We start from the raw sequence: 25,227 nt of genomic DNA, 5'->3' as shown, positions 1-25,227 counted from the left end.
TACATTTATAATTTCTTTTCTCGGTTGTTCACGTTATAAGAAAAATAAGCACTGTGATAAATTATTTACGATGAGAATGATTATTTGTGATAATAATAATTATTTATAATAAAAATATATTTATTTTTGTCAGAAATAATTAGTTATAAATAAGTATTTTTCTTATTACGTCAAGACATTAATTCAACGGCAACCACTATGTCATTTATACAACTTAACGTTGCTAGTATTCAATCTGGATCTTGCCATCGACAACATGACAACTTTTATTAATAAATTCCGACTCAACAATGAGCATGATGTACGATCCTGAATATTAGCTAAAATACGGAGCATCTACTTGAAATATCTTAATTAATTATGACACCACAACTGATCATTCACGTAGCATAATTATAAAATTTAAATTTTAAAATTTATCTTATAAATTAAATTATATCATATAAATTATGAGATATAATCTCTTATTATTTTGCAATAGCTCAGTGATAAGTGGTCGGTTGTTAATTGGTTGGTTCTAAGTTCAAATTCTACTAAAGAGATTTGATATTCAAAATGAAAGATTCGTTTTAACCGTTAAGAGTAGGTATTCAATTTACGGCTATTCAGCTTTTATAAATACTTACGCGACAAGCAAATGACAGGAAGTAAAGGGATAAAAATCGTTTTAGAATGCATACAAATTTTCTCTATCTTTTCTCCTAGGTTTTCATACACCGGTCAGGAGCCCCGGAACAATCAACAATATATATAGTAGGAATTATTTTTCCTACTTGCACATGAATTCTGCTAAAACTCAATCATGCACATTTTGCATGGGTATCATATATAAACCACCATTATCAAAATAATACACGCATAAAAGGATAATGTACACGTTCAAGTTTCCCACTTTTGAAGATTCTCTAGGCTAAAAAGTAACATATTTTCATTATAAATTCAATTAAACTATATTTTTTTCTAGTACTTTTTATTTACTTTTATTGGGGAATGGGTATCGATAATTTCCTGTAGGTACAAACGTGACATATTTAATGGATATTGACTTTGCACATGTATTATTGAAGTGATATAGAATCAATTCTCATGACGAGAATATATAACTTTATCCGAATGCCAATAAGAGATTGCAAGCTTTTTTAATTTATTCCTAAGCATTTGATCATTATAACCATGTGCGGAAAGTAATTTCATTTCCTTAAGTAATCTTTATACGTAATATCAGTTGAAGAGTTTTCACTCGTGTGATCTCGTGTTTGCTTTAAACAAAAATCCAATATCATGATAGTTGTAATTTACTTATAACAATTAAGGGTTAATTTTCGCACATGCCCTTTTTTCTCGCCCTATTTTATCTCTAGGAAAAATCATCCCACCACCGTTTTGGTATAACTACCACCCCTCCGACCAACCCTTCCTTCATCTGATTTTCGCCGAACCTGTTCATAGTTTTTTTTTTTCTCCCCTCTTGTTTTTCTCTAATTTTCGGCCCCTAGCTCCGAAATGAGCCAATTTGCTCCCTACCGGCCACCAAAGACCATCACGTGCCCCACCATAAGATTCTTCAGCCGCTAATATGTTAGACAACAAAAGAAAACTGACTACAAGAGTGGCATGTCTGTCTTCAGGGGATGTCTGTTGTCGCCAAAAGTGGTGCCATTGAGATTAGTGGTCTTGGATTTATTAGATCCAACATTTACTTTACTGCCAACAGTGGCATGTGAGCTACACGAGTCTCCACAACCAGTGGCATTCTTTCGCTGATGATTGAACTCATTTTTCGATTGTTATTTTTTTATATTTCTGTTTTTCCTGACCAATGATTAAGATAAAGTGGTTGTAAAAGTCTATTTCAATTAGTCCATCCAAACAAAATGCAGCATACATTTCACTACAACTTATAGCTGTAGTAGTATAGTCTGTTTAACAAATTATGTTAAAACCGCTTTAAGCAATTTTTCCTAGTGGGAAATTTGGCTCTATATCTATCTTTTTTATTTTCAATTGTGTTGTATTTACTAGTTTTGAAATAATTGTTAGGAATTTTCAGGCTATTAAATTTTGTATATTGTAACTCTTTTATTTTTTTATGATATGCTTGCTTGCTCACTAAAAATAAAAAAAAATAATATCAAGTTTCGCCCATGCACATAGATAGCAACGGTCGTTTTCTTTTATGTTTTCTGATATTTTTATTTTTATTTTCTGGCACACTTTTAAAAACCCAAAATTGATTTTCTGGTTGAAAAAAAAAAAACATAAAATGTCCAAAGACACATACCTAATCCAACCAGCTTCATGTCCAGGTAGGTTACAGGCGCACACTGCCGGGTTTGGATAACTTATTTTATCATATCCTGGGAATAGAGCCCTCGACCTTGGACTTCAATCTGAAGCTCTCGGACTGCATTTAATTTTAATTTTTAATTTAATTACTTGTTCAAGGTTCCAACGTTCTAACGGCAACCACCCACCGATTCGCTGTCATTGTTTTTCAACCTCCTGCCTCTTCGACTCCTCCAAGGGTCACTTTTCCACGTCATCCATCCTTCTCCCCCCACGTCACACTATTTTAGGTAATACGCCTATTTTTATAGACGGATGAAAGGAAATCTTTATATATATAAAGTGATTATCTATCAAAATTTTGATGATTTAATAAATTTTATTATTTTATTATTAAAATTAAGATAGTTAGTTGTATGAATAAATTAAAGTGACCTCTCTCTTATTAAAATTTCATATTTTTTTAATCTTTCTTCTTAATCATTTATGAATAAATTCATAATTATCAAAATTCATGCATTGATGTTGGAATCATGTATTGATAATCATTTATTTAGAATGTATATTAGATATATATATATTTTATTAAATATATATCTATATAAATTATATAAATACATATTCTATATTCTATTATTTTTATATATATGATTTAAAATTTCTATTCATTCCTTATATAAACAAAGAGAAATGTAAAATAATTAAATTTAAATCTATTTACTAACTACATTTACGGATACAATTATTTTAATAAAATATTATTTATTTATCAATTTAAATTCATTCTGAAACATTAAAATAAAATAATAATATCTTATAAAAATCTTAGTATTTTATTTTTTTATAAAAACTATATCATTTTTTAAAAAATAATCGCTTTATTAAGCTAAAAGAAACGTAATCTGCAGGTTGCTTTATTGTTAACAGTTTGTCTCCTGCACTTTACAATTTTCGTTCAAGGTTCGTTTTTTGTTTTGTTTCATATACTTATTCTTTTTAGCCATACCCAGGAGCATATGCAGTAGCAAATAATAAGATTTTAATTCTAAATGTTTCAAAATCGATTTAAGTCTATCTTACTATTTGATATTAAAAATTATATTCTTTTTTCTAAAAGCATTACATTATTAATAAAAAATATTTCCTTAATAAAAATAATATTTCTATATACTGGATGTTGCCCAACTACTAGTATAGAAAATAAATATTTATCATTTATAATAAAAATAATAATTTATAATTAGAATATATTTTTATGATAAAAAAATATTTGTATAGAAAATAATTAAAAATAAATAAACAATTTTTGTAATAAATTTATTTCCGATCTAATCCACCCGTACAAGTCAACAGAGTCATCGCGACCTCTGAACTCATCAGTTGCATATTCGATGTAACCGGTGTTCATCATCTCCTCTTAATCTTAAGCACGAAATTAATAAAATTCTATATCATATAATATTACGATGATAGCATTTTCAACTAATTTCCTAGTTTTCATCCTCCGCAAGCCCCCATTAATCAGGATCTTGAATTATTGGGTAGGTATATACTAGAACAAGGAACAAGACATTGGAAGAATATTGTATAATAAAAATAAAATAAAATATAATATTTGGCATTGTTTACCATACTGGCTACTTAATAATTGCATTAATTTAAGTTTCATTTTATTAAAAAACATATCGGCCACGATTTACATGTTTAGCTTCTGAGGTTCTATATTATAATTATTTGTACTACATACACCGAGGCACCTTCTCCTGGTCAAAAATTAAATAAAATATAACGTGCATCTGCTTGGTTCATGGAGCTCCCTAACCCTATCAGGAATTGAGGAAGGGCATGGGGCCATTCGGACGTTGAATAAACAGATGAGTTAAACAATAGATAAAGAAGAACCCCAATCCTCAATAATAGGCTGTATATATACTGGGATAATAATATACATGTTTCCAAACACTGGGAAATTAATGTCTTATCGTAATTGTCACGTTTCGTATCCCTCCTTTTCATTCTACACCTTACAAGCTTACATCAACGACCCAACTACTCTATCGTATGCACTATGTCTTCTCCGAGTCACAGCTTTTCTGCCCCTCTACTACTTCACGTGTTATTCATGAACCCATAACCCAGAAACGCATCTCTTTCTCACAGCATCGGAGTCGTGGCAAAATTACTGATATGGGCTTTCATGGACCATTTCTCCCAGCAACTAGGAAGTACGTACAGAAGCGTGTCAGGGGAGATTATTTAGATTTAGATTTAGATTTAGAACCATGTTAATTAAAAAGGAAAAATAGAGAGTACATGCATAAGATAAATTGATAATCGCCAAAAGTGGTCAGTGAGGAGATAGTTGTCTTTTCAGCACGAGCTTATCCAGAATTGGGTGGGGCTCCCAGAATATGCCAATGGGTACCCTTTTTGGTCTCATGGTGAGTGGGGTGCCAGAGAATTAAATGGAGACTTGAGGCTCCAATGGCTAGGAATCAAGGTGGCCTTTGCCGATCATGGATTCATACTCATAGCATATTCTTTCTTTATTTTCACCTTTTTTTAATTATAATTATGTTAATTTTTTTTAATTTAAATAATCCAGATGCTTTATACACTAATTTAAAAATAAAAAAAATTTAAAAAAATATTATTTTTTATTATATGATCCATATGATAATTATTAATTGGATTTTTTTAGCTTACCAGATCTGATTGAGACTGTTAATTAGCAGCACAAAAGAATCGCTAACATAAAGTTCTTAAAAAAAGTTGATAGATATCTCCAACTTCACTAATTATGGAGAAGAATAATGATAATAATAATTAATATTATCCGAAATAGCTTAGACAGTTCATCTCCCCGTGACTCCGTTATAACTTTCCGATAAACCCAACCCGAGGCTAAAATAAATAAAGAAATAAATCCAAACGAACCCATAAAAGCCTCTCTCACACTCTTGCTCGTACCATGAAAGGGAAAAAATCTCTGTGTTAAGACTATTTTTTTTCTCCGATTTCCTCAAATCTGCGTTTCCGTCTAATAAACAAAGCTTGTCATTGTCCGTGTTCTGCAAAATCGTCCACTTACACGTAAACATAACACCGAAAAGATCTCTCCCTCTCTTTCTCTCTAACATTCATTTTCTCGCTGCTTTTGTTTCGTTTCGGTTTGGTCTTCAATGGTGATGGTGGACACGGAGAGCTGTGCGAGTATGGCGCAAGATACGTCCGCGACGTCGCCTGCAAGGAATCGGCAGCAGCGGCAGAAGCTCGAGGTGTACAATGAGGTTCTCCGTCGGCTTAGGGATTCAGACAACGAGGAGGCTTTTCAGACTGGCTTCGACGACCAACTTTGGTCTCACTTCAATCGCCTCCCAACTCGGTACCTTTACCCTACCCTCCCAAACCTGTATGTATGTATGAATGATTCTATTTATGTTTAACGCATGTATAACTATATGACTATACTAATCTAGCTTTTGGTTGATCTTCAATATATATGTATATATTATATAATTTTGAGGTCAGTGTGTTTTTGGTTTCGCTTGTCACTGTGTGGTTGATGATGTTCGGTGGATGACTACATTGCATGAAGTCTGTTCAGAGTCATTAAGATTGAAACGGAGTAGAATGGAGTTGATTCGATAATTCTACTTCGCATTGCTATAATTTTTTCATTTGGATTATTAGAGGTTTAAGAGGACTTTTTAGTGTTTTGACTTCGTCAATGATGTGATTACGAATTCTTTTGCTTTTACTCCGAGGTCATTGGTAAAGCTTTTTTGGGATTTAGGAAAGAAGACAAATGTTCTAATCATTGTGGTTCTATTTAATGGGTTTTTGTGCCGTTTGATTGAATGCGATGCAGTTATGCATTGGATGTGAATGTAGAGAGACCAGAAGATGTTCTTATGCATAAGAGATTGCTGCATTTGGCTCAAGATCCCGCAGATAGGCCTGCAATTGAAGTCCGCCTTGTGCAGGTTATTTAATTTCAAATGCATTATAGAGTAATTGCATAATTTTCAGTTTCATGTGCTATAGCTGTAAGATTTGGTGCTCATATATTATACGTGTACCCGGATTTTTTGTCACATCCAAGAAGCTTCTAGATGTTTGAAGAGGGCCCCTATTTGGGACAACTTATTTCAAAATCCTTAACTGATATTTGGCTGGTTCTCAACTCAAAAATGGGATCAGATGCATTAAGCAAATCTATTTTTACTGTTTCTTGCGAGGAATCCAGATATATGTGCTGAAATACAAGCCACATTTGATAGCATTCACTCATTTTGGAACTAGCAGCAGGCTTGATATTATATGGCCATAATCCACTATGGAGCTCCCATATAGTTGCTAGTTATGGAATGGCCAAGATTCACACCTAACTTTGGATGGAATGGTGAGAACGGTGTGGAGCACACCTATTAAAATGCTTCTATGGCATAATTTGATTTAAAAATAAATTTTCAATTTGAATATTACAAATCAAATTTTACTATTTAAGTGATGTGGTTGGTGTGCTTTACACTCCGGCTAGAGAATAGAATATTTCTAAAATTGAACTTTCCCACTTTGTAAGATACTTTAGGAATCGTGACATAGCCTTTTTGGACTCCTATTAGCCATACATTTTTATCATGATACTACGATTCTGATTCATTGGAAACCATACCGAAGTGGTGTTTGTTATCATCATTGCAATCTGTATTGCTCTCTTTTTGGTCTGGTTGTCTGTCAATATTATTTGACGTCAGGAAGCAAGTTTAAACCCCATTTTGTTTATACTACCCTTCTGCTCTTCTACTTTTTATGATTTAACACTCTTTGCTCTTTTATTTGTTTATTTTATTTTCTTCTTCCTTTTGCATGGAAAATGCAACATGGGATTCATACTTTTTTGCAGGTCCATTCAACTTCTGATGGGAATTCAGCTTACTCTGTGCATTCAGATTTTCCTGGTGAAGAAGCTGCCCAAAGTAAAATAAATGGCTCTAACAGACAGAGGTTTTTTCCTGGAATTTAATTACAGTTTGGTTAATTTTTCATAGCAGCTCCAGAAAGTCTCACATTGATAGTCCATGAATGGAAGTTATTTAACTCTTTTGCTTCTTTTTATGGTTCACTTTATTTACTGCACGATTCTCTCCATTAACAGCTCTAACATCTCTTTCTGGCTTTTTAATTGTCAGCATCCATCCACCACCTGCTTTTGGTTCATCTCCTAATCTTGAAGCCCTCGAGCTTGAAGCTGATAAGTCTCTTGCTCTAGATGAGGAGAATCCAGTACATGCCTGCACTTGGTTTTCACAGTAAATACTTACATCTTAAAGTATTCACTGGGTTTGGGTTGGTAAAAATTTCACGGAACCGATCTGGTCAAACATATCCTGTTTGGATGTTGGACTTTGGTTGTATATACCACAAAATTTTGCTTTCAATATGCTGAAGATTGCAATATTTTCTTATGAATTTTCAGTAATTTTTTTTTTATTGGCACCGGATGTCCAGGAACAATGTCCTGACTAATTCCAGGGGTGCACAGGCCCTCGGCAAATTTTCAGTAATTTTGTTCAAATCAAATTTATCAGTTTCAGTTACCTTCTTTTAAATAGGGTTTTAGATTTTCCAGTTTGGATTTTTTAAATTAAATTTAAAGAATACATGATTTATGGCCAATTCTTCCAAGACTTCTCTCTCTCTCTCTCTCTCTCTCTCTCTCTCTCTCTCTCTCTCTCTAAATTTAGTAACTCTTTTATTCTGATGACCCCCACTCATGCAATAATATACTCGACGGTGGCTCCATATCCATAATGAAGCTTGCCATAGGAAGCATTTAAAAGATGGATGGCGATCATACAAAAAAAATATTGAGCATGGCAAAAGCTTCCTTATAAGCACATATATGGAGTTTTAATCATTCCCCATTATAATACATCAAATGATGATTTCTGATATATTTCGTGATGTGAAGTTACTATATTTTCAAAGAGAGGTTGTAATGTATTACATCTTTGTGGTTTACAATTATGTAGGCCCATGCATGAAATTACCTTCTCATCAGATGACAAACCCAAACTCCTTAGTCAGGTACCCGATAGGTTTTTCTTATTTGCGTACATTAATTATTATCTTCATATGATGTTTCTTTTATTTGGGGACTCAAGTCTGGCTGTGTCTGCACATGCCTGTGTGCATGTGTCTTTTCATATGCATAGATGACATACTGATGACAGATTACATGTTTTGAGCTAGCATGGGCTTTTACATAATTCTCAGTTTCTCACCATAAACATACCCATCAATTATTCACCTCAATTCAAAATTTTTTGAACGTGATACATGAGTGTTTGTGGAGATGACGTTTATGATTATATGTTGCATTCTCATCTGCATGGTGACTGATCTTGTGAAACATTGCAGTTGACTTCCCTGCTTGCTGAGATGGGACTAAACATCCAAGAGGCACATGCTTTTTCAACAGTGGATGGTTATTCCTTAGATGTATTCGTTGTTGATGGTTGGCCTTATGAGGTATTTTATATGATTTTCTATGTCGAAAGAGTTCTACTGAGGAAAAACTTGACATCTGTTGTTTGACATTATGACATGCCAGCTAGGTCAACCATACCAATCTAACTCTTTCACCATAATTCTGCTCTCTTTTTGTGTCCTTGCCAAAAAAAAATTGAAGTAATCATTTGTGAAGTTATATGTGCTGTTGTGTCAATTAGATTACTCAAATGGAGATATTATTAGTTTTGACTTCTCTGAATTGTACTACAAAAGCATTTCTTTTTGTATTTTCAAGCATTGATAGACTCGCATTGAAACAGGACACAGAGCTGCTCAAAACTACATTGGAAAGGAAACTTTTGAAAATCGAGGTGATTTCTTGTCACTCATATCTTCCTTCAAGTAGGATAGCTGGGAATAATTATGAGTTTTTACTATTTCAAATGACAAATCCATATTTCCTCTCTTCCTTACTTTCTTTCCTAGCATCAGCTATATTATAAATAATGCATCCATAATTCAATTTGGAATTTGGGGTTGCTATTCAGAGGCAGGCTTGGCCAAATGCTCTACCATCAGTTTCTGTAGGCGAGCTAGATCAAGCAATAACGAAATGTGAACCTGATCATTTGACAATACCTAATGATGGGACTGATGTATGGGAAATTGATCCTAAGCATTTGAAGTTTGAAAACAAAATCGCATCTGGGTCATATGGGGATCTGTAAGTCTATACTGTTAGTACATTCATTCCTCTGCTTCTTTGTTTTTGGTTTTTGGCCAGGTATCCACTATTTGTTGTTTAGTATCCAATTATATTATTTTGCCTTTTACCTATAAAAAAAGGTATTCAATTAGCTTACTCCTTTTATTTTATCAAATCAGGTACAAAGGTACATACTACAGTCAGGAAGTGGCTATTAAAGTTCTCAAGCCTGAGCATGTGGATTCAGATATGCAGAGAGAGTTTGCACAGGAAGTCTTTATTTTGAGGTTTGGGAACAGCATTGTTTGCCCTAATTGGCCCGCTAATCGTTGTTCTTTTTAATGCGTTTAATGTTCTGCTAGTATCCATAACGAGGATTCATGTTTATATTGTGAGCATAAAAGTAGTTTTGGAAGAGTTAGGCCTGGTTTGGATTTAGAGATGAGATGAGAGGTTTTAGATGAATGATAAAAGTTATATAAAATATTGTTATTATTATTTTGAGATTTGAAAAAGTTGAATTGTTTATTATATTTTGTATGAAAATTTGGGAAAGTTGTAATGATGAGATGAGATGAGTTGAGATCACTTCCAAGTTCCAAATCCAAATCAGGCCTTAATTCTGTCTTACTGGAATCTAATTATTGTTCATATTGCTTAGAACCCTACCTTGCCAAGGGCCTATATACCCCTGGGATTAGTTGGGATAGTGTTCTGGAACACTCGGTATGAGTATAAAAAAATTTGCTTAGAACCCCATACAATGTACTTCTAAAATTTCATTATGTTGGACTCTATGAAATTTCTCAATTATGCTAATCTGAATCATGAGAATTTCTTTTTTGATAGGTAATCAAGAAGTTATATTCATGTAATTAGGCAAAGCCCAGCTTCATAGGAAGTATACATGAATACATGAGGTACACCTAGTTAGAGGTTACAATAGAAAGAAGAAGGTCATGAACCATAAGCCCGTTACAAACTTAGGGCCTTGCCCATAAAAACAATGACTTAAGAAATAAAACTTTTAGCTCATCCATAGTTCTCTCTTGATCTTTGAAGCTTTTGGCATTTCTCTCCCTCCGAATACACCAATGCATACATGTTGGGACCATTCTCCAAATTGCCGCTACTTGAGAGTTGCCATGTAGTCATCTCCAGCTTGCTAGGAAATCCACTAATCTAAGAGGCATGACCCAAGAAAAACCGATTCTTGAGAAAAAATCATCCCACATGCACGTAGCCACCTCATAGTGTAAAAGTAGATGATTTACTGATTTCTCTTGCTTCTTACACAAACAACACCAATTCAGCACAAAATTACCCGTCGTTTCCATAGATTATCTGTAGTGAGGATCTTATCCAAGGAAGCTGTCTAAAAAAAAAAAAAAAAAAAAAAAGCTGCTTTTGAGGGAGCTTTCGTCTGCCATATGCTTTTCCACGGGAACAAAGACCTTCCAGGGCTCGTTAGCACTGGATAAAAAGAGCTAACAGAGAAAATACCTTTCTTAGAATGGCTTTAGTGCATCTTGTCTCCAGTGCCCCCTAAAATACTTCTTCAATAAAATGCCGCAAAAAACTCCGTAATAGACTCCAATTCCCAATCTTGTGCTGCCCTATTGAAATCAACATTCCACTGAGGGGAGCCATTTGAAAAGGCCAAAAGATCGGCAATCATTGCATCCTTCTCTCTAACAAGCTCAAAGAGAATGGGGAAGGAGTCTCGGAGACAATGGTTACCAAACCATTTGTCATACCTAAAATTGGCATAAGAGCCATTGCCCACAACGAAATGTTCATGTACTCGAAAGGACTCCCTAAGACTCCTAATGTATTTCCACAGCCCCACTCCATGCATACCTCGTACCTTATTCGAGTACTATCCTCTCCAAGCCTCTTCGAATTGTGCATCAATAACTGACTTCCATAAGGCCTCCCTTTCGTGTTGGTACGTCCACAACCATTTGCCTAAAAGTGCTTAGTTGAATTTCATTAAGTGGCAAATCCCCAAACCTCCCTCAGAAATTGGGGTACAAACTGTAGACCAGTTAACCAGATGGAATTTGAATTCTTCCCCCAATCCACTCCACAAGAAATCCCTTTGTAACTTCTCAATGCAGTTAGCCACCTTTGTGGGGAGCGGGAACAAAGACAAAAAATAGGTGGGTAAGTTTGAAAGAGTGCTTTTAATCAAAGTCAACCTGCCCCTTTGGACAAGTATAGCCTCTTCCAAGCAACCAAGTTGCGCTCCACCCTTTTGATCACATCATTCCAAACCCTTTTAGATTTAAAGATGGCACCCAACGGTAAACCAAGATACATCATAGGAAGTGTAGATTTCTTGCACCCCAAGGTTGTAGCTAAATTCTCCGCTTCGTGGACAACCCATACTGGCACTAATTTGGACTTGGCAAGGTTGATACTCAGGCCTGAAGCAGCTGCAAAACAAAGGGCACTATGCCCTCAAGGCTTGAATATGTCCAAGGTGTGCTCCACAAAAGATAAGAGTGTCATCAGCAAATAGCAGATGCGAAATGATGAGCTCGCCATTCCCCACAAGAAATCCATCAAGTAATCCCCCATCCACCAGACCCTCAATCATCTTACTAAGAGCTTCCATGAGACATTAAAAAAGAAATGGAGAAAGCGGATCTCTGTCCTAAGTTATGAGAGGAGTTGAAGAAACCCACCGGCAAACTATTTACCAAGATAGAGAAGCGAATTGAAGAGATGCAAAATTCTACCCATTTCCTCCCAAAGCCACATCTGTCAAGTAAAGTAAGAACTGGTAGTTGACATGGTTATAAGCTTTCTCCATGTCGAGCTTACATGGTAACCTAGGTTCTCTAGACTTTAGTTGACCGTTCTAAACTTCATTTGCAATGAGTATCAAATCAATGATTTGTCTACCTTTGACAAACGCATTTTGCGGGTTCGAGATTAGTTTTTCCACTACCGAGCTCAATCTGTTTGCTAGCACTTTGAACAGAATCTTATACATACCATTCACAAAACTAATGGGGCGATAGTCTCCCACCTCCCTAGACCCCACCTTTTTGGGAATGAGGGCTAAGAAGGTCAGAGTGGAATTCGTGAAAGACTTGCTTAAGATCCTCCTTAACCACCTTACAACAAGTTTGAAAGAAACCCAAAGTGAATCTGTCCAGACGGGGAGCCTTATCACTAGCTATACCTCTGATTACACGATGCACCTCCTTTTCATCAAATGCCCTCACTAGCCACCCTGCACTCTATTGGTCCAAAATTGAGAAAGACAAAACCATCCACTTTCGGTCTCCAGTTGTGCTCTTGCGATAGGAGTTGTTGATAATAGTGTTCAATATGGTTGTTGATGACCATTTAATCCAAAGAGACTGCCCCATCTACCATCAGTGTATCAATAACATTGTCCTCATGTGAGAATCAGCCATCCATGAAATCTCCTCCATCAAAGTTACTCTTTCGAGTTCCACTACTACCTAACTCTTGTGAATTTTTTCTGTTTTAGAAAGAATTCTGGCCTCCTCATTGCCTTCCAAGCCCTATAACTCCTCCACAAGAGCACGCCTCTGCTGAAACACATTACCAAAAACTTGTTCATTCCATTGCTTCAAATCCTGTTTTAGTGCTTTCAACTTCTTTGCCATGATGAAACTTGGGGAGCCGTGGAAATTGTAAGAATTCCACCATAGACTTACCCTGTCTACAAAACCATTAGTTTTAAGCCACATATGCTCAAATTTAAAATACCTTCTACTCCCTTGGATGCCACCACAGTTTAAGTAGATGGGGAAGTGATCAGAGCACAAACAGGGTAACCTTCTTTGAACTACATCCGAGAAGTGAGACTCCCATTCAGGAGATTTCAGAAATCTATCAATCCTTGACCAAAGTGGAAATTCTCGGTTGTTGGACCAGGTAAACGTGCCCCTGATAGTGGGATGTCCACAAGCTCCTGTTCTGAGATGAAATCAGAAAAATCTCTCATAGCTGGAGTGGTGTGGGATATACCCAACGTTTTGCTTGGAAAGAGTGACCTGCTGAAGAACTTATCTTACTTTTGTTGTTGAGATTTAATGTAACCAACATATAGAGTGGTAGAATCCTAAAAGGAAACATAGCATTAGTTACTTAATGCTACTTTTGCAGAGATTCAAGCTTCTGATTTTGAAACCAATGACCATTGTTATCCTATATGTGTCAACCATTGATATAGAATTGTCAAGTTGAGAGGCATATGGGGTTTTAGTTCAACTTCAATTTTAACCATGTTCGTGTACTTATGCTTCTATTACCTATTGCTTTTTTTTTTTTCTCTCTCTCTGTTTTTTTTTTTTTTGGGAAAGTTATGGGAAATCCTTTGATATATCGTTGGCCCTTTAAATACTCAGCTTCCCTGACGTCTGAAACTATGTGGACGACGTAATGACAGCAATATCTACCTTCCTACCATCTACTCTCTATTGATGCCATTGACGAATTTTGCTTATGTCATGGTGTGAAAGTACTTCAATCCTTATTCAACTCCCTTGAGTTATACCACTCGGCCTATCTATACAACTGTGATCTAATCTTTATGTCTTACATACCACTTATTGACAATCTCACATGCCGTTCAAATGTACTGGTTAATTAGGTTAGAAATGATGTTTTACCATAAAAAGGAGACAAGCATCTGATGATTCTTTATATTTGATCATATGTCCAAAAGGAACACTATGCATTTGATTTTTGCAGATGAATGATCAAATACTCATCCGAATGTTATGAGAGTGTCTTTCTGGTGGGCTTACATTTTTGTGTAGTGGATAAAACTAAATTAATCTTACAGATGGTATGTTTGAATCCTTTTCTTTAAGATGAGTATTTTGATGGTCCTACAAGCTCCTTTGTACAAGTTGGTGTAATTTTTTCAAGTGAAAAAAAAAAAAAAAAACTAGTAAAGAGGAGCTTGCTTTCAAGTTAAGCTTGAAACAACTAAATTCAAGATGGAGAATTAGAAATTCTTTTAAGCTTTCATGCTATGCTATAACAAACCTTCCTTAAATCCACCTTTGAAATTGCCATCATATCTAAACCCCTAATGGTTGTCTCAAGTGGTAAAGGCTTGGAAATATGCTCCCCTCAGGTCTAAGGTTCAAATCCCCTTGGGTGCAAATAATCTCTAAGAGCCATCGGACTAGGAGATTTTCTCCTTAAATTAATTGAGGTGCATTTACGGAAAACTCCTTGCCGAGGGCTTGTGTATCCCTGGAATTAGTCGGGATGTTGTTCCTGGACACCCAGTGCCAATAAAAAATTGCCATCATACCTCTCCATCACTATAATCTCCACTTTACATACTTTTTTTTTTTTTTTTTTTGATGAAGAGGTATCCAAGAACTTTTACTGCCCTAGATAAGGCTCTGGTACCCGACTAATCCCCGAGGTAAAAGACGTCTCTGCCAGCAAGGACCAGAGATCAGCCAGGAGCAACCCACCTTCACCGCGGTGCCTTGTTCGCAAGGACCAGAGATCAACCAGGAGCAACCCACCTGTAGGGTCTCCTTTCGATGTCTTCCTTGCTCAGATTGGGGTCTCTGGGGAGCCTTTTATCCTCCTGCTAAGGAGGGTACTTTAATTGATAAATATGCTATCCCATGATAGAAAATTATAGTTGAGTGTCCCAGCAGCCAACCTGATGATGAAAGTCTTCTATTCATCCTGTATAAACTCACTTGTGATTAAATAATCACCCATAAGCATAATCTTTACTATGACACACCTCTGTTTCCAGAAGATGAAAGTCTAGGCTTTGTTTTTGATTGTTGCTGAGAGGTGATGGACAGAAGTGATGGAGGGTATATAGTTTATGGTATTTCCTGTTTCTATTCTAGTATTCCTGTTGTCTAGAGTAGTAGGTATTTCCTTTGTGTATGCCCTGTGTACTTGGGCTATGCCTATTCGTGATTATAAAATTCTTATTACTTATTAAAAAAAAAGTTTATGGTGGTCATTCCCCACTTTCTTACTTGGACTGTTGGACATATGCCAAAGCAAACCCAAGGGTAAGTTATTTTAATTTCAGATGCATAGTTGAGGTTCTACATTTGATAGATGTGGGAAGGATGTGTATATTTAATTTTCTTGGGATTAACTGGAGAAGTGGATTGATTATATATTGCATAGATGAGTGGTATATATTGAAGAAATTATCTCGTGAATGCATCAATGAATTTTGATTTCTTTGCAATATCTGGTATACTTTCCTTTTTTTGCATTTTGGTATCAGTTCTCCAAAAACGAAAGGAATATTAGTTCCCTTTGGTTTTGACTTTTTCACTCAAACTACAAGCTTCTTTGAAATATTTCAGGAAAGTTCGACATAAGAATGTTTTACAATTTATAGGTGCATGTACCAAGCCTCCAAGTGTGTGCATTGTAACAGGTGAATTTTAACACGTTAGAAAATTTTCATTTGTTTCAATTAAAATTTTGGCACGTTGTACTTATCAAAAAAAAAAAAAAAAGGAAAAAAAAATTGGCACCTTGTTATATTATATTTTAGATTTTTTTTGTCACGGTCTTCATTTTAAAGATTTGTTTACTTCTTCAATATCGCAGAGTTTATGTCTGGTGGAAGTGTCTATGACTATTTACATAAACAAAAGGGTGTTTTCAAGCTTCCGTCCTTGCTCAAAGTTGCAATTGATGTTTCCAAGGGAATGAACTACTTGCACCAAAATAATATTATCCACAGAGATTTGAAGGCTGCTAATCTTTTGATGGATGACAATGAGGTAAAAGATTTCACAATCCTGTATTCTTTATATACGTTAATTTCATACATTTCCAACTTTTGTTTTTCTTTTTATTGTTTGAAATCTTTCTTATTTCTAATGTTTTCTCAATGGTCTTACAACGCTGGGAAACCTAAATTAGTCTTGCTGAAAGTTTTTATATCAATAAATTTTTTATTACCTATAATAATAATAAAAAAAAAAATTGCTGGAAGTTTTAATTTTTTCTTTCAGGTTGTTAAGGTAGCTGATTTTGGGGTTGCAAGGGTAAAACCTCAATCTGGGGTTATGACTGCAGAAACTGGGACATATAGGTGGATGGCTCCTGAGGTATGAATCTTTTAGGTTAATCTTGGAGCCTTTAGTTATAGAAAGTTGTTTGAAAGTGTTCCGATTCATACTGATGTATGCCTTTTGAACACCTGTGTGTGCTATAAAGTTTTCTTTTTTGTATTATTCATATTAAATATGCAACAGCTTATAATTATTATTTTTTGATAACCATGGAGTTATTCTGCCAATCCTCGCTCATTATCTACTTATGGCTAAATACATTGGGTTTGAAATCATTAATTTTATTTGATTTTGTATTCCGTTTGATTCCTGGCTATTGGAAATGAATTTATTGAAGATGGTGTGTTGCATTTGTAAGGCCACACAAACGTGCTGGATATTTTATTTGCTTGAAAATAGTTGACATGCAGATAATTCTTTTATATTTCTCTGTCTATCGTGATACTGATTTTCAATGCAGTCAACTTCTTAGAATTCTTTGATGATATATGTTTATAAATTAGGTAAGGTCAGGGGTTGTGATACAAGGCTCTGTAAAGAGAAAGGATCTGGATCATCTGTAAAGAGAAAGGATCTGGATCAGCTTGTGGGGGGGGGGGGGGGGGGAATTGGCTTTGAAATCCTGTATGTTTTTAGGGACATTCCTGACTTTTCTGAAGCTGGGAAGGATTTTTCATCTTTCCCTCTTTTAGAACTTTTCATTTGTAATATGGAATAATTCCTTTATGTTACCTCAAAAGAGTGAGGAAAAAATAACAAGGGAAGAAGAACATACTGGATGTGAAGCATCATACAAAAAAGCAGTTATTAGCAACATAATTTTCTTGGCTTATATGTGCTACTTTATTCTTCTTACAATGGGTGTATAGCTTTAGTCAGTTTGCTTGGCTGCAATTTTATTTTCTATCTTGTAAGAGGTGGTTGATCGTTTTGGCATTTTCTTACCAGTCATTTTATATTGAAGGTTATTGAACACAAGCCATACGATCACAAGGCTGATGTTTTTAGTTTTGGAGTTGTATTGTGGGAGTTGCTAACTGGAAAGGTAATGCTTGGTTGTAGCATTTTTTTTTTTACCTGATTCTCCAACGAAAATATATTACAGTTGTTTGTTTGTTTGTCTTTCCATTTGCCACATTCAAATCAATTATCTATGTTTTTCCTACCAGCTTCCATACGAATATTTAACCCCATTGCAAGCAGCTGTTGGAGTGGTTCAAAAGGTACAATATCTATTTCACTATGTTATTAAGTTCACTAACTGTGTACCGTTTTCCATATTTCATGTAGATGTTTAAGAATTATACCCACCGAAGTTTGAGAATTGAGGCCAATTACCGAACTGGCCCATTGCCTTCCACTAATTGATTAGCTAGTGAGAAGGCTGTCTTTATTTGATTGGATAGAAATATCTTGCATGTGAGCATATATAACATTTTTTTTTTTTTTTACTTTAGCTGCAATTCTTTCCAGGGTCTACGGCCTACCATCCCGAAGAACGCTCATCCAAAGCTTGTTGAACTACTTGAGAGATGCTGGCAGCAAGATCCAGCATTAAGACCAGATTTCTCTGAAATTATAGAGATCCTGCAGCAAACGGCCAAGGAGGTATGTTCTCGTCATGCATTTAGGAAAATCCCTTCTAGATTATGCTTTAAAGATTTGGAAAATATTACCTCTCCTACGTACCATTTTGTTTTCAGAAATTTCTTTTTAAACATGTATATCCCTCCCGTCCCTCCTCTTCTTTCTTTCCCTTTTGAGCCACTCACAATTTACCTCACTCACAAAATGGTAACCATACCATAAAATGTCATCCCAGTCAAGTTTGGTTAGCATTAAGCTCATGTAATCTATGGATTAATCATTGTATGTACGTGGAACAGGTCGGAGATGAAGGAGAGGAACGGCGCAAGGAAAAGTCATCTGGAGGCTTCTTGTCTGTTCTTAGACGGGGCCATGTACAGTGAAAGAGAGGTAATGGTGCCGCTTAACATGGACTTTATTGTGCTGACACTTTATTGCCACCTTTACCATCAGCATGTACAGTGTATTGTCCGCTTGATCGAGTTTTATTTATTTATCTATATATTTTTGTTTATTCTAAATTATATCTACTGATATGATACTTCTATCCCTTCCTTTAACCGGTCATTCCCTTATTATCTGTTTCCATATTTCATTAACCTGTAACAGTGGGTGATGGTTCGGGTGAAAGTTGTAACTGATTACAGATCTCCTGCGGCGTTATAAGAATAAATATACTGATGCGAGTTTTTCTACATCCAATTCCTGAATTTCACGGGCAAGTAGCATATGAATATACGTGACATGGTGTGTAAAAGCGTTTCTCGCACACATATATAAATATATATATATACATACTAGTAGTCGGGCGACGTCCCAGTGTATAGAAATATTATTTTTAAGAATTAATATTGTTTTTACCAAAGAAAAAGTTTTGATTAATAATTTTATACTTTTATAAAAAAATATAATTTATAACATCAAAAAGTAAGATAGACTTAAATTGATTTTAAAGTATTTAGAATTAAAATCTTATTATTTACTACTGCATGTGTTCCTGGATATAGTTGGAAACAACAAATATGCAAAACAAAAAAAAAAAACTTGAACCGAAACTGTGGAGCGTAAGAGACAAATCGTTAACAGTAAAACGTGTAGAGCACATTTTCTTAATTTAATAAAGTAATGATTTTAAAAAAGTGATATAATTTTTATAAAGAAATAAAATATTAAGATTTTTTAAGATATTAATATTAGATTTGAATGTTTCGTAATGAATTTAAATTAATAAATAAATATATTTTATTGAAATAATTGTATTAGTTGGTAAATAGATTTAAATTTAATTATTTTACATTTTTTTTATTTATATAAGGAGCAAATAGAAACTTTAAATTACATATATAAATTTATATATAATATACAATCATATATAAATTATAATTTAAATAAAATATCATATATATAATAGAATATAGAACATATATAATTTATATAGATATATATTGAGGCCTTGTTAAGGTTTTTTTTTTTATTTCAAACTCCCAATATGCAGCATTCTTAGTTCTTCAATTTTGACAAAAAGTGCAAAAATAGCTTTACATTATGGTTCTAGAAATTGTGTCATTTCTTTGGCTCCATTACTTATATGTTTCTTGATAACCTTCAACAGGCTATCAGACATTTTACCATTTCCAACACATCCAAGATCAAAGGTTGAGATGCCAAATTTCTTCATTTACTTCATTTTTGTACTAGATACAAGACCCCGTGGATTTATAAATGACAATATACAAAAAATGATGATATCTTAGTTCGTCAATATCTTGTTAAATAGTGGGACAAATTTTCTCACACAAATGACATTATTTCTTATGTTTCAAAAGATTTTCCTTTTGCAGTTCCTAATCTTAAGAACAAAGAGGAATTCCCCCCTCCTTCCCAAGTTTCAACACAAGTCTTGAGTACGTACACAACTATTCCAAGTTCAAGTAATCAAGCTTCAGATTCTCAGAATTCTTCATCTAAATAGAAGAAGAATTCAACTGATTCACAAGATTCAACTAGTCATGTCCGAAAATATTGCTGTAAGGATTAGAGTCTGTTGAAGAGGCCTCTGATTCTTTAGCTGAATCGTCATAGTTGTTTTCATCCTCAATGAATTTTTTCAACAGTTTGATTAAATCTTTCTTCTTCAATTTGTCTAGAGGATATATAATATAATAAATATATATCTAATATATCTTCTAAATAAATGATCATCAATGCATGGTTTTAGGATCGATGTATGTTGCATGAATTTTGATAACTATGAATTTATTCATAAGTGATTGGAAAGTGAGAGATTAAAAAAATAACTTTTAAGAAGAGAGAGGGGGTGGGTTTGTGATTACTGAAATTACGTATGAAAGTAATTAACTTTATTATGATTTATGCAACCAACGGTGTTAATTTTAACAGTAAAATAATAAAAATTATTAAATTAATAAAATTCATTTAGAGAGTTACTTTATATATATATAAAGATATATTTAGTTATTTATTGATTTGCGGGTTCGTATCATATATGTGACCATGAATCGATAGGGATGTAAGGAAAATGGAGAGAAAAGTGAGCCTAGGTTTGATTGTTGACGAGATTACTTTCTGCCATTATAGGTCCAATATTTGATGCTTTTATTCTCGAGACTTTCGTTCTTGTAGCCCCACCCATGAATTTGACTGAATGTACTATTTGGGTCTGGCCTAATTTTTTGTCAAATGATATCTTTAGGTTCGTCTTGAGTACTTCAGGAAGTGATATGGGATATCTGTCCCATAACATAAGAGACGTGTGTTCTATATTCATCGGTTCAATTTCAACACGATTGGTCCCAAATTTTCTCCAATATTATTTTACAAACGAATTATTAGAGTTGGAGATTTTGGACGGTGTTATATCAAATAATTAAGCACCCAGACGGTGAGTCTAGCCTTTTCAAGTTCAATCCAGCACAATAATCTTTTAGCCACAGCTCAACCCAATTGACAAGAGCTTCAGCCGGTTGGGTTGACAGCTGCACCAAATCACATACGCGTCTGTTCTGCATGGCACAGATCAGAAAGAAGAGTTGGCTGGACAAAAATTTCACCCACCAACTCAAATATTAATCGAGTAAACACTCGCTTTTTCGAGCCTCTCGTTACGTCAGAGCATTGGCATTGACTTCATCAAAGCCAATGCCAAATTTTGATGAAAATTTGTGACCATGAATCGATAGGGATGTAAGGAAAATGGAGAGAAAAGTGAGCCTAGGTTTGATTGTTGACGAGATTACTTTATGCCATTATAGGTCCAATATTTGATGCTTTTATTCTCGAGACTTTCGTTCTTGTAGCCCCACCCATGAATTTGACTGAATGTACTGTTTGGGTCTGGCCTAATTTTTTGTCAAATGATATCTTTAGGTTCGTCTTGAGTACTTCAGGAAGTGATATGGGATATCTGTCCCATAACATAAGAGACGTGTGTTCTATATTCATCGGTTCAATTTCAACACGATTGGTCCCAAATTTTCTCCAATATTATTTTACAAACGAATTATTAGAGTTGGAGATTTTGGACGGTGTTATATCAAATAATTAAGCACCCAGACGGTGAGTCTAGCCTTTTCAAGTTCAATCCAGCACAATAATCTTTTAGCCACAGCTCAACCCAATTGACAAGAGCTTCAGCCGGTTGGGTTGACAGCTGCACCAAATCACATACGCGTCTGTTCTGCATGGCACAGATCAGAAAGAAGAGTTGGCTGGACAAAAATTTCACCCACCAACTCAAATATTAATCGAGTAAACACTCGCTTTTTCGAGCCTCTCGTTACGTCAGAGCATTGGCATTGACTTCATCAAAGCCAATGCCAAATTTTGATGAAAAGTACATGTTTTGTTAAATCATAAAATCTTCCTATCCATAATCCCACATTGGATTAGCCATTAGATTCATCAAAATAATAATATAATATTATATTTTTAATAATAATTTTTTTTTTTCATATTTTGTAATTAAACCTACTATATGTATATTAATAATTTAATTTGATATTTAAACCTACTATATATATATTTATGGAAAAGGCAGTATATAAATTGTGCCTTTTATTAACTGTAATGGATAGAAAAATAAGTATATCCATTGAAGGCAGTTGCACAATATGCTTTTTTGGATATAAAGGAAAATGACATACAGCTGCAACATCTTCTTAAATAAAAATACAAATTCAGTGGATTAAAAGCTACACATCTCGTATAAAACCAGCTTCTTAAAACAAGGATTTATCTATACACAACTCTACAAATTCAGATTCTAAAACTGGTAAACAAATTCAGCGTACTGACATAAACATTACAGCCTCAAAACAGGAATATACAGCAATCAGAAAAGCATACAAAATCAGCCTAACTAAATGACACCATTATCATATATATTGTCCACAAACAGATCCAACAGAACAACTTTAAGAATACAACCTCCATTCACCAAATACTTCCAGCAATTACAAGATTTATCACATACAAACAGATCCACAAACACTTCCAAAAAATGGGTACTTCACAGATTTTCTACTCCACAAACAGATCCAACAGAACAGCTTTAAGAATACAACCTCCATTCACCAAATACTTCCAGCAATTACAAGATTTATCACATACAAACAGATCCACAAACACTTCCAAAAAATGGGTACTTCACAGATTTTCTAGTCCACAAAACCAAGTCCAAAAACTAAACTAACATTCAGAAATTCCAATGTATTTCCATTCAAAAAAATAGAAAGTCATCCATTATCATAGTGGCTGCCCAGCCACATGCTTCATGTTGAAGTCTTGTGGCTAAGCAGCCACTACAATTTGGAAATCAGAAAGTCATTCGGATATACCATCTTCGTCACTCATTGACTCTTCCCAAATTTTTTTCTGAACTTTACGGAAGTAGGCTTGCTGCATGGCATTCATACCAGAAAGATCCTTGCCCATCATCTCAGCATCAAACTTTCTTTTATCAAGATCCAGTTGTGCACCTCTATCGCGATCGGCCTTCGTCTGCCATTCTCTTCTCTCCGCCATGAATAATCGTCTATCCTCGGTCATTGCTCCTAATGCCGTGTTGAACTCAGCATCAGATTGTTCTTGTGCCTTCCGCTTCTTCAAGCTTTCCTTTTCAGCCTTTTTTCCAGCAGGCCTTTCAACGATTTCCTCCACAACATCGCCCAGAACTTCACTTGACTGCTCATTGGAAGGCTGTCTATCGACATGCTTTCTCCTCGTAATCAGCGTACTCATGTGTTGATGCCATTTGGGTTGGTGCCTCAAAAGATTCCAAGAATGCTCTAATGTGAAGTTCCCTCGTTCCATCTCTTTGTACAATATCTTTGTTCTTTCAATCTGAAAATTTTTTAAAGAAATAGTGTCAGCTTCTTAAATCTTACGTAAATAAAACACATTATTAAAGGAAAATGAAATATACCTTATCTTGCTCGGTCGCACCACTCGGGTGCAATGACTCAACTTGTGCTAGATATGCACAAAACTTGTTTGTGCATTTTTGAATCATGGACCAACGATTGATCAATGACCCAACCGAACGGTTCACATTATGTGGTTTCTTATATTCATGGTAAAAATCAGAAATCCGCTCCCACATTTGAGTGGATTTCTGATCAGTTCCCCGGATGGCATCAATACTAATGTTCAGCCAACCAGAGACAAGTACGTTATCCTCTTCAACAGTGAAAGAAGCTCCTCTTTGAACTTTTTTTGTTGGAGGCCTCTTTTCACCGTGAAGGGGAGTTGGGCTGACCAAAGTATTAGAATGGGGTGTGAAGGTTGGAGTGGTAATAGGACATTCTCCTCCACTTTGTAAGAGAGTGGTGAAGAATGGGTCCTCCTCCAAAAGATTGTCCATCCTTTAAAAATTACAATTTTGAAGTTGTCAGATACAACTAAATTCAGAAACAATAAACAGAAAAAAAAAAAGAACAAAAACAGAAAAACAGCAGCACATACAACGTATTTTGCATTAAACAAGGTCCAGCAAGACAGTTTACAGAAAAACAGTATAAAAAAATAGAAAACCATTTAACAGTCTTTTGATTAAATGATGTTAGTACACAATCTTTTTCCAAACAGAATAATACAAACACAGGATGTACAAAAATGCACAAATAATTTCCCTTATTTAGATAAGGAATAATTACAACTAACCAATACATTACTATAACTTATGCAGGATAAGCAACAAACTCTAAGATTTCCTTTACCATCCCAGAATCAGTCTTAGCCCACAAAAATAGATGGCTCAAAGCGGCACCACCAGAGCAATGATTATAAAAATATATACAACCATCTTAAAATAATGTGAAATACAGAAAATAAAATACTTCAATTGTTAAGCCTTTATCTCTATTCTACTACTCCTAACAGGTGTTTCTAATTAATAGCATAAAAATTCAGTGCTTTTGATCAGGAAAAAACTGAAATAAAAAAACTCAGCCCTGATTTGATCCCAAAGACTTGCTGTCAAATGAGAATTTTTTAAAATTCTCTCATCTTTTTTTTTTTTACTCTCAATCGAGTCAATCCAAACATCTCACCAAAACAATCCCAAAAATAATTTTCATCAAACATCTTAACCTCGATTTACATAATGAAATAGAGAGAGAGAAAGAGGTAGTTAGGGTTTTGTGATATACAGACAAGAAGGCGAAGATGATGGAGGGAAGGAATCATATAGCGAACCATTTACAGTTTTAGTAACTACAATACCAGAATGAGTGTAGTTGCTTGAGTCGAAGGGACTGACTGGTGAAGAAAATCTGCAAGAAATTCACAAAATCAATGACCCAACTTCAGTCGAATGCTCAGTAAAACCATTTATTTTTTCCACCCAAACAACCGAAAGCAAAAGCCCCAATCGGGGCTGAATGGAAATAAAAAACAGATCCAAGATTAGGGTTCAAAAAGAAAAGCAATCGGTCGAACCTGAAATCGGATGCCTTCCGCACGAATCTGATCTACTTGAAACCGGTAGAAGAAACCCCCGAATGATTCTGCACCAAGAATCCAAGGAAGAATCAAAAA

The 25,227-nt window shown here is 34.8% G+C and overlaps 2 protein-coding genes across 9 annotated transcripts; one reads left to right on the top strand and one right to left on the bottom strand.

Annotated features, from left to right (window-relative positions):
- Positions 1-5,138: 5,138 nt before the first annotated feature.
- LOC122311803 (serine/threonine-protein kinase STY46-like) lies at positions 5,139-20,366 on the top strand. Of its 8 annotated transcripts, none has more exons than XR_006242865.1 (18): positions 5,142-5,671; positions 6,158-6,272; positions 7,196-7,296; positions 7,482-7,601; positions 8,325-8,379; positions 8,713-8,823; positions 9,126-9,176; positions 9,354-9,529; positions 9,691-9,798; positions 15,865-15,938; positions 16,115-16,290; positions 16,525-16,620; positions 17,549-17,629; positions 17,754-17,807; positions 18,058-18,192; positions 18,471-18,561; positions 19,784-19,826; positions 20,013-20,366. XR_006242865.1 is itself a non-coding variant. In XM_043126487.1 (17 exons), the coding sequence occupies exons 1-16, from the start codon at positions 5,469-5,471 to the stop codon at positions 18,552-18,554; spliced, it is 1,740 nt and encodes a 579-aa protein (XP_042982421.1). In that variant the 5' UTR covers positions 5,142-5,468; the 3' UTR covers positions 18,555-18,561; positions 20,013-20,366. The 8 variants fall into 8 exon arrangements, 4 of the variants coding, with proteins under 4 accessions (XP_042982422.1, XP_042982421.1, XP_042982420.1 ...); XR_006242866.1 differs by having other exon boundaries at positions 19,998-20,366; XM_043126487.1 differs by lacking the exon at positions 19,784-19,826.
- Positions 20,367-23,013: 2,647 nt separating this feature from the next.
- Positions 23,014-24,052, bottom strand: LOC122310064 (glutathione S-transferase T3-like). Its single transcript, XM_043123949.1, has 2 exons — positions 23,615-24,052; positions 23,014-23,532 (listed from the first exon to the last, which is right to left on the bottom strand). Exons 1-2 carry the CDS (start codon positions 24,050-24,052, stop codon positions 23,014-23,016), a joined length of 957 nt encoding a protein of 318 aa, XP_042979883.1.
- Positions 24,053-25,227: the final 1,175 nt, after the last annotated feature.

The sequence above is a fragment of the Carya illinoinensis genome, chromosome 5 (assembly GCF_018687715.1).
Source record: "Carya illinoinensis cultivar Pawnee chromosome 5, C.illinoinensisPawnee_v1, whole genome shotgun sequence".
NCBI classification, from domain to species: Eukaryota; Viridiplantae; Streptophyta; class Magnoliopsida; order Fagales; family Juglandaceae; genus Carya; species Carya illinoinensis.
Note: the sequence above shows the minus strand (reverse complement) of the source record. Positions and strands in the feature narration are given on the sequence as shown.

Coding starts and splice junctions, on each gene's coding strand:
- LOC122311803 (XM_043126487.1), top strand. CDS start 5,469: ATGGTGATGGTGGACACGGAGAGCTGTGCGAGTATGGCGCAAGATACG. Junction 7,297..7,481: donor AATGGCTCTAACAGACAGAG/GTTTTTTCCTGG, acceptor TTTAATTGTCAG/CATCCATCCACCACCTGCTT. Junction 9,799..15,864: donor CAGGAAGTCTTTATTTTGAG/GTTTGGGAACAG, acceptor GAAATATTTCAG/GAAAGTTCGACATAAGAATG.
- LOC122310064 (XM_043123949.1), bottom strand. CDS start 24,052: ATGGACAATCTTTTGGAGGAGGACCCATTCTTCACCACTCTCTTACAA. Junction 23,533..23,614: donor GTGCGACCGAGCAAGATAAG/GTATATTTCATT, acceptor AAAAATTTTCAG/ATTGAAAGAACAAAGATATT.